Source organism: Penaeus monodon, chromosome 1 (assembly GCF_015228065.2).
Source record: "Penaeus monodon isolate SGIC_2016 chromosome 1, NSTDA_Pmon_1, whole genome shotgun sequence".
In the NCBI taxonomy this organism is placed as follows: domain Eukaryota; kingdom Metazoa; phylum Arthropoda; class Malacostraca; order Decapoda; family Penaeidae; genus Penaeus; species Penaeus monodon.
In genome coordinates, this window is record NC_051386.1 from 1223337 (window position 1) to 1233336 (window position 10000).

Consider the following 10000-nt stretch of genomic DNA (forward strand, 5'->3'; position numbering starts at 1 on the left):
GTTGTCGCTTTTTTCTCGTTTTTTCTTTCTTTCTTTCTTCCTCGTTTTTCTTCTTTCTCTTTCTTTCTTCCCTTCTTCCTTTCCTTTATTTCTCCTTATTGTCATTATTTCTTTCTTATACATATTTTTATCTTTCCCAATTCCTTTTCTTTTTTTTCTTTTTCGTTTTTCTTTGCTCCTTTTTCGTCTTCTTTATGGTGTTTCCTTTCTCCTTCTTCTCGTCTTATGCCTCTTTTCATCCTTTGTTTTATCAGTATAACTAATTATTATATATTTCTCATTAATTATTCAAACTTCTTTGAATAAATCTCTTTTAAGGAATCTTCTTTTTCCTTTTTTAATCAAAATTAAAATATCACGTCGCATTTTTTTAAAAATCTATTTTAAAATAAACAGAAAAAAAAAAAAACAAGAACGCAACGAATGGCAGAAAAAGAAAAGACGTACGAATTGCGCGCGCACGAAAGACGAAAAAAAAAAAGAAGATAAAAAGGAAGTAAAGAAAAGAAGAAAAAAAAGGAGACGTGAGTGTGTTCTAGATATTACCATCCGACATCAAAAGAACCGAAATAAAAGAAATTCAGATTTAGTAACGCGAAATCCAAAGAAGCCAGCATCGTCGTGCATCTGGCAGCCAACGTCTCATCAAGCGCTGAGCGACGTACAAAATGCTAATACGTAATGTATATGTAAATTTTTACCCGCTCGGTCCTTTTTACAAGCCGAGAGAAAAGCCAGTGTTCATTTTTGTATGATAATTTGGTTGGTGCACACACAATGAAAAAGACAGATAATGGCGAATTCAGATTAGCACGCATTGTCCATAGCAGAAGGGAGGGAGGAACAGAAGGGGGGGGAGGAGCAAACAAGACAAAGAGAGAAAGAGAGTAGGGATAAAAAGAAGCGAGGGGAGAAGGGGGGGAGGATGAGAGTCAGGTTGTAACGACACAAAAAAAATAATGGGCAAGACTGGTTGACAGGAAAGGAGAGAAGGGCCAGATGGCAGTGCACGCAAGAGAAGAGAAGAAGAATGAAGAAGAGAAGTAGGAGAGAGGAGAGAGAGAGGAGGAGAGAGTAGGAGAGAAAGAAGAGAGAAGAGAGGAAAGTAGAAAGGAGAGAGGGCCAGTAGGAGAGAGAGAAGAGAGAGAGAGAGAGTGAGAAAGAGAGAGAGAGAGAGAGAGAGAGAGAGAGAGAGAGAGAGAGAGAGAGAGAGCGGTGGGGGGGAGATAGGAGAAGGAGAAGAAGAGGGAGGGGCAGAAAGAGAGAGAGAAACACAGACAAACAGGCAACATCCAAAAAGACAAAATTTCCCACGGATCGTTCCAAATGTTTGCCAACTCGTCCGATCGCGCTTTCGAGGAATATGGACAATCCTCTCCGCAAGTGTATTATTCTTAATCGGTTTCCCTCTCCCTTTATTCCGTATCAATTATCGACATCGAGTGACCAAGCGAGCGCGTCGAAGCGATGGCTTGTCCGGATCCTAGTGTAATGGGATTAACTGTTGATTAACCAAGACGCTAGGCGAGGTTTCGGACAATCCCGAAGACGTGTTCGCGCGTGTTTTGCCATTTTCAAAATTCTCTTTTTCTTTTTCTTTTTTTTTTTTTGTCAATTTAAGAGTAATGAAACGCATAACATTCATGAGAGTGAGAGTCAAGATGAATTATGATAATAATGGCAATGCAAATAATCAACAAAAACGCATCGTGTGTGAGTTTTATACCCATTTCGTCATGTAAATATAAGACCAACTCCCTTTCATCAATTTTTACGTTTTTTTTTCTCTCTCTCTTTTTAATCTAGAATAAATGGAAGGCAGTTGCATTTTTCATTTTCGAGTTCTGAATTTTGCATATGCATTCTGTATATGATTCTTTTAATTCTATATTTTTTATCAGTACTTAAAGTATACGAAAAATAGATGGAGAGAGAGAGAAAAAAAAACACGTTTTCATGGAATTTCAAAAGAAGAAAATTCGTATTTCGAGAGAGAAAGCAACGATTCTTTGGGCTTTTTAAAACAAGAAAGACCCATACACACTAGTAACGTGACACGTGATATGCTCACTGATATTTTTCCCCCGTGTTATGAAAATCACTATTTACTTTTTTTTTTTTGATAGCTTCCCACTGCAAGGCAACCGAAAACTTACGAAGACACATGAGATAAATTAATTCCAAAATCAATTTCTCGTGAAATTAATTCTTTCCTCAATTAATTCATGAAAAAGTGGAATTATTTCCCTACATTAGTATCTCGGATAAAGATTTGTTCGCAATTTCCGGGGGGGGATATATATTCCAAATTAATTTCTCCTAAAAAACATGCCGAGATCTTAACCATCTTGTTCCTTAATGAAAAATAAAATAAAAAAGGAAGAAATGAAGAAAGAGATGGAGAAATTAAATTAAATTAAAAAGAAATCATACGAATAAACAAAACAAAAAATCAACAGTATTGCAAATCATCCAAAAAAACAAACTTTTTTCGCCAAACTCTTTCTCAAACTCATCATTTCGAAGGAGTTTAAGCAAGAGAGAAGCGGACTCGTTGTTTTGTTGTTTTTCGTTGTTTCTGTTGTTTTTGTTGCTTTTTGTTGTTTTTGTTGTGTTGTGAAATGAAAGGTGTATAGCCAGGCTTGTGTTTTTGCTTTTATTTACTCTGGTTATTTGCGAGTAGATGATATACAAGAGAAAATGGAAGCTCATTGTGAAGGGGAAGAAGGAGGAGGAGGAGGAGGAGAAGGAGGAGGAGATGAGGAAGAAGAAGAAATAAGGAAGAGGAAGAGAAGGAGGAGGAAATAAGGAAGAGGAAGAGAAGGAGGAGGAAGGAGGAGGAGGAGGAGGAGGAGGAGAAAGAGGAGGAGGAGGAGAGGAAGAGGAAGAAGAAGTAGCTGTAGGAGGAGGAGGAGGAGGAGGAGGAGGGGAGGAGGAGGAGGAGAGGAGGAGGAGGAGGGGGAGGAGGAGGAGGAGGAGAGGAAGGGAAAAGAAGAAGAAGAAGAAGTAGCTGTAGGAGGAGGAGGAGGAGAACAAGAACAAGAGGAAAAAGAAGAAAAGGAAGAAGGAGAAGAAGAAAAAAATGATAAGGAGTAATATAGGAAGAGAGAGAAAAGATGAAGAAGAGGAGGAGGAACATCAATAAGAATGTGAGAAAAAGAAATAAGAAGGATAATTGGAGGAGAAGAAGGAGGAAGAAAAAGGAGGAGAACAGGAAAATGGGTAATAATAGCATGGAGAGGAAAATAAGGTGGAAGAAGAAACAAAAGAAAATAGAGAAAAATAAGAGGAAGGAGAAGAAGAATAATAGGGGAATGGACGAAGATGAAGTTGAACGAGAAACAGCTAAACGCAGACACACACATAAACACACACACACACACACATACACACACACACATACACACACACAACCCCGCCTCGCCTCCCCAGCCAACAAACACCCCCACCCCTCACAACCCCCTTCCCTCCTCTCCCCCCATCCCCCCTCCTTCCCTCCCTCCCCCCTCACGCACGCAAACCGCCCCCCGCCTCTCCCCCCCCCCCCACGCACGCAAACCGCCCCGCCTCGCCGTCAGCGCCTCGACCTCCCGGCAGCCGGCCACCGTAACCGCGAGTGCGCATGGCCGGAAACAACATCTTTGCAAGAACTGATTTCATATCCGGACTCTCTTCCGCCAGACTATTTTTTCCGTCTCGTCTCGTCCGTGATCGATGCTTAAGGTTTTTGTAAATGATTGTGCGTTTGGTTGGGTTTTTATCCCTTTTTTTGATTGATTTATTTATCTATTTTTATTTTTTTGGGGGGGAGGGGGGTTCTTTTTTGCTTTTGGTTTGTTTTTCTTTCTTTCTTTCTTTTCCTTCTTCTTCTCCATCTTGTTCACGTTCTTTTTATTCTCTTTCTCTTTTCTTATTTTTCTTCTTCCTCCCTCCTTTATTCTTCGTCTTCCTATTTTTCTTCTTCTTCTATTTTTCTTTCTCTTGTTTTTTTTTCTCCTCCTTCCCCTTCTTCTTCATCTTCTTCTTAAACGTAGATGAATAGCCAGATAGATGAAATAAACGTCAACACAGAAAGGTAGATCTGCCTCTCAAAAATTACATTTAAAAAGGCTAATGATTACCTTTACGTTCCTTTCCGTACTTAAAAAAATACATATATACAGGAAAAGTAACTAATATTAATCAAATTCGTAGGTAAGTAGTCCTCCTCACAATTATCCGATTAATTTCTGATTAGCAAACGGCGCCACGGTGAGGATAGAGGCGCTTCTCTCGGGTTATTTTCACCGACGCTCGAACGCCGCCTCGAAACCTTTTGTGAAGCGGAGGCAAAAGGACGAGAGAGGAAAGTCGAAGGGTTGTAGTTTTAACCGTGGATTCTCTTTCTCTCTTTTTTTCCCCCCTTTTTTCTTTTTTTTTATATTTTCGATGGAATATGACCAATTTTATTTTTGAATTTTTGGATCTAATACTTCTGCATTCAGACCAGAAGTATTATTTCGAATGGAAACGCCGACAATTTTCAGTGGAGTAGAATCCAGCAAGTGAAGGCCTGGATGCGCAAGCCAAAAAGCGAAAACAGATCGCATTTTTTCATATATACATATATATTTTTTGGGTAATTTATAGCATTTAGTCTATTTTCCTCCCACTTAACTATATTTTACAATTACTTTCATTTCTTCTATTTCTTTTTCTTTCCGCAACTGTTGGAAAAAAAGGAACTAACCGACGAAACGACCGAATTTCCCGCGCTCGCACAGAAGCAACATTGATGATGTTTTAAGCGCTGAAATGTTGGTCTCCTGTTCTCTCTCTCTCTTTTTCAGATGCCGTTCACAATGAAATACTGCATAACCCATTTTTAAATATACATCATAACGGGACATGAAAGCTATGCATCACAAAATCACGCTTTGGTTGTGTCAAATGTGTGGACAGAGTATGTCATGGGCCTTTATTAACCACTTTGGTAATACGAGCCTAAAACTCTTTTCCTCTTTCCAATAGCGAGGATTTATATGGATCTTTTTGTTATTATCAATACGGCGTTTGGAAAGCAGGTTATGATTTTATGATAATGTTGGAGCAATATCTTAATTACGAAATTCCAAAATCATAAAAGCAGTTGAATTAAACAATAGCCTATTATAGTGTGTTTATTTATTTACTTACTTTTTTCTTTCTAGTGTTGAAATATTTCAAACGTTTTACCGAAAACTCCCCAAAAAATGCGAAACTCATTCAACAAACCTTTTATCATACATGTAAAAAAAAAAATAGTTTAAAAAAATATATATATTTAGAAAAAAAAAATAGACGTGAAAATTCAATTTGATACCCTTTAGCATTTTTGTTTTTAATTCCAAGTTTTTTTGTTAACAGATTTATCATTTTTCTGCCGCCATTTTTTCGCCCAAAATACAGCTACAAGTGATAATCTCAGTGAACGCAAAGCAGCTCGAACTCTCTCGTGTTCACAATATATTACTTTCCCCCCTGCGGATTAAGTACATATTTTACATCCTTTTTTTCGTTATTTCAATTTCTTCATGGCAGTTATTGGTTCAGATTAGCATGTGGCTGTTGGTATATCGCTACCTATTAGTGTTTATTAGTCTGCCATTATACTCGTGACCATTTGCAGGTCTTTCAGTTGGTTTATTTTGATATGCTCGTGTTTGACTATATTTACTCCTGTTTCCTGCTCTGCCATTTAATTCCCGTTTCCTGGTATATCGCTGTTTATTACCGTCTGCTAGTCTACCGCTGTATTTATTACGTTATGGACCTGCCTCACTGTCTGTCTCTTTCTTTCTTTCTTTCTTTTCTCTCTCTCTCTCAACACATAAATCTTTATATTATTACCTTCTGACAGTCTACTGCTCTATTTATCAGCTTCTAATGGCCTATAACTCCCATTATCAACAAATCCTGGTATATCACAATGTTTATTTCCAAGATTTCTTTATGTTGATGATTAATTATAGAATTTTTTATATTTTTTATTCATTTGATCATTTACCTTTTTTAGATAATAAGCTGTAGGACAGAATCTTTAGTCCTGGACATATTCGCGTTATATATCCAGAATAGCGTAGGAATTTCGTCCTAGGATTCTGAATGTTTAAATCCTATGTTATGACTCGTTTTGATGAATTCCCAAGAGCGTTGGATTCCCATTCCAAGAACCTGATCTGAAATCTGGAATCCTATATTCTGTATGATTCTGAAAACTGAAATCCTTTAGTACGAGTTTTTATGAATTCCCAAACGTGTTGCTTTCCAATTCCAAGATTCTGAAATCTGAAAGCCTACAGTATGATTCCTTTTTAACCAATTCCTAAGAGTGATGGCTTTCTCTTCCGTGAAATCTTGGAATCTGGAATCCTATATCATAGATATAAGGGCGATTCATATTCCTAACCTCTGCTGTGTTTCAGTAAACAAATCGGAGAGTTAGTTTCTTTAGCTTTTGTCATGGAAATCATCGCTGATTAAAAAGTGATTCGCGAGGCTTTTCCGTTTGTTTTTGGTGTTCTGTGAGCTGTATTTTTGCCTGTTTTGTCCACATCCGTGTATGTGTGTGTGGGGGGGTGCGTCTATTTATGTTGGGGGGGGGGCGTCTGTTTGTGTGTATGTGTGTGGCGTTAAGTGTGTTAGTGTTTGTACGTATGTATGTCAGCGTACGTGCTTGTTTACGTGAGTGCGAGTGCGCACTTGCTTGCACAGAACCTATGCAGGTCTGCGTGCATCTTCCTTGTTTGTGCGCGTCTTGTGTTCGAGTGAGCGCCCCTGGCCTTGGCGCCCCCTCCGCGACCGCCTGCCCCGAGCGCCTTCCATCAACGCCTACTGGGCGCGTCCCTTCCCGGCCTCGTCCTCCGCCCTCTGTGACGAGGACACCTTCCTCCTCCTCATCTTCACCTCCTGCTGGTGATGCTGCTGCCACTCCTCTCCTCCCATGCCGGTGCTGCTCCTCTTCCTTCCTCTTCTTCTTCATAATTATTCTCCTTATTTTTCTTTTCCTCTTCTTCCTTCCCTCTTCCTCTTCATCATTCTCCTCCTGCTCCCTTTCGTCCTCTTCTTCCTTCCATTTCCTCCTTTCCCTGGCCTCCTGCTATTCCTATTCCTGCCTGACTCCTTGCTTTACCCCTTTACTCCTTCTGCCTAATCATTATTCTAATTCCTGCACCCTCATGTCACGTCGCATGCCTCCTCCTCCTCCCCTTCCTTCCCCTCCTCGTCCCCTTCCTCCCCTCCTCCTCCTCCTCCGGCTGGCGTCCCCTTCCTCTCGTCCCCTTCTGCGTCTGAATTCTTCATCTTGGCTCTGCCCTCATTCCTTCGTGCGGTCCCCTCGTTCCTCCCCTTAGTTGTAGGTCCTCTTTTTGCTCGCTGTTATTATGTTTTAGTTGGTGCTTCTTCTTTTTTTTCTTCTCTCTCTCTCTCTCTCTATCCTTTTTTTTCCCGAAAGGGCTTTCCCTTCCTCAGCTTAGCTATTTCATTTGGGCTGCGCTCACTCTGTTTACTTGGTCCCCGTGCATGTGTGCATTTATATGTATATGTACAGTATATATATGTGAAAGAGAATGAGTGAGAATGAGAGAGAATGAGAGAGAGAGAGAGAGAGAGAGAGAGAGAGAGAGAGAGAGAGAGAGAGAGAGAGAGAGAGAGAGGAGAGAGAAGGGAGAGAGAGAGAGTGAGAAAGAAAGGGAGAGAGAGAGAGACAGAGAGGGAGAGAGAGAGAGAGACAGAGAGAGAGAAAAAGAAAGAGAAGGAGAGAGAGAGAGAGAGAGATTAGACGCCTCCTTTGCATGTGCATACGTATACACAGTATTTGCATTCGGATCGTCCTGTGTAACAGCTCAGAAATTACCTTCTCCGCACTTGATATGCATAATATTCCCTCGTTCTGATGCATTGATAAAGACGCCTGATTGTTGATTATAACTACATTAAAGCGAATATGAGAGAACAAGCAGACGGGGACATCACGCTAAAGTAGTACACAGCGAATCAAGAGGCGCCGACCTTGTTGCCTCACAACAGAACTACGGCATTTAGTGTTAAAATGGAACTTTCCCTCCGCAAAATTGTGGCTTTTCCCTGTAAAATTGTGGCTTTTTCCAACTAATTTGTGGCTTTTCCTCCGCTAAATTGTAGCTTTTGCTAGCTCTTTCAGTGGTAAAATTTCAGGAGGATTGTGCCCTTAAAAGGAGAAAATTTTGTTTCGAATAGGAAAGACTCTAAGCTGCTTGAAGTTCAGGGAAAAAAACGAAATTGTGTATTAAAATGAGAGTATAGTATAAGAGGGAGAATTATGTATCACACATACACACATATAGATTGGCAGATAGATAGATACACACAATAGCTGACCCATTATTTACATTTACGTTTCACTTTACCCATAGAGCACATTTCAAACCCTATTTTCCTTTCTTCTTTGCGCCATGAAAATTCAGCACCGTTCATTCTCCCACTTTCAAAAACCGTTTCCATATTTCACACGCCTTTTGCTTTCCAATCGCAAATATCCTGCTTCAATTATCAAGATTTTATAGTCTCTTCCTCTTTTAGTTCGAAAACTTTTGGCTCTCTCCTTTCTTCAAGCGCCTTTCCTTGTAACGTCTTCTAACGGTTTTAACGGTCCCTCTTCCCGAACCCCCAACCCCACCCTGGACCCCACGCCTTCAAACCTTTAAACTTCTTTTGTTGTAACGGCCTCTAACGGTTTTAACGGTCCTCCTTCCCCAAACCTCCATCCCGCGCCATTCTTTAAAAGCCTTTCCTCATAACGTCTTCTAACGGTTTTAACGGTTCCTCCCCCCGCCCACCCTGCCCCTCCCCTTCCCCCCATATCGCTGCCGGGCTTCGCCATTTCTACGGCATTCCACCCCACTTCCATCCGCTCCGGCCTTGCTCAAATGTGGTTACGGGTGAAATCAAGGATGCCAAAGTGGTTTATTTGTTTGCCGGGCCAGATCTTGAGCGGGGCAAGCCAGCCGCTAAATTGGTGGTTATTGATTCAATATATGGATGCGGAGACGTCTTGGCCGAGCGGTGGCGGCGGTGTTGGTGTGTTGCTGTAGAGACGTCTTGGATACTCGGGGTTGGAGGGACGTCTTCCCATTAATGTCGGGGGAGTGGAGAGCGGAGAAATATGACGATAAAGATAGTGGAAGGAGAAGGAAAGAAAGGCATTCGATGGAGGCTATGCTTGGGATTGGAGGAAAGATGTCGAGTGAAGTGAGAGGAGGAGGAGGAGGAGATAGAGACGAGACATATTTACAGATGCTAATGGAATAGAAATAGAAGGAGAGACGTCTAAGGGAACGGAAAGCAGAGAGAGATAAGAAGAGAGGCATCTTTCGGTGTCTGGAGGAAACCTATGGAGGGTGAGGCATAAGATGCGGTAGTGGTGCATGGGAAACAGATATTAAGCTTAATTGCCACGATAACGCACCGATATCCTCAAGCCAGAAAATCAAGCCAGCCACAAGACAGAGAAGGTCAAGTGATGGACTTCGAGTGTCGCGGTTAACATGGTAAAGGAAGACAAATGAGACATCCTTGCGTAAGACATCCTTGGAGGAGGAACAGTTAAGGGGGCGTAGTCTGGTTAAAGATTATGAACAGCAGACGAAGGGTTGGCATCTCTTTTAATGTTCGAAGACCTGGAAACACTAACTTCTTTCAATATTTTTCAAATACTAGAAGGATTGACATCTCATATTTTTTCATGTTCTGAAATACTGAAAGGGATGACAATTTTTTACACTTTCAAAGTCACTAAGGGCTAATGTCCTGTAATATTTCCAAATGCCAGAGGGCTAACACCTTTTAATTTCCATTTACCGAAAGAGCTAACATCTAATAGTTTCATATATCGAAAGGGTTAACACCTTTTAACACTGTCAAGTATGAGAAGGATGGACACCTCAATCATAATATGTCCATTATAAAAAAGCTATTATATATATATATATATATATATATATAT

General features: G+C 40.6%; 1 protein-coding gene across 1 annotated transcript in view; it reads left to right on the forward strand.

Annotated features, from left to right (window-relative positions):
* The window catches only part of LOC119574074 (paired mesoderm homeobox protein 2-like), a 42721-nt gene extending 36494 nt beyond the window's left edge, over positions 1-6227 (forward strand). Inside the window, exon 5 of the mRNA XM_037921185.1 lies at positions 6168-6227. Within this exon, the coding sequence (XP_037777113.1) occupies positions 6168-6227 (60 nt within the window). The remainder of the gene's footprint in view (positions 1-6167) is intronic.
* The last annotated feature ends 3773 nt before the right edge of the window (positions 6228-10000 follow it).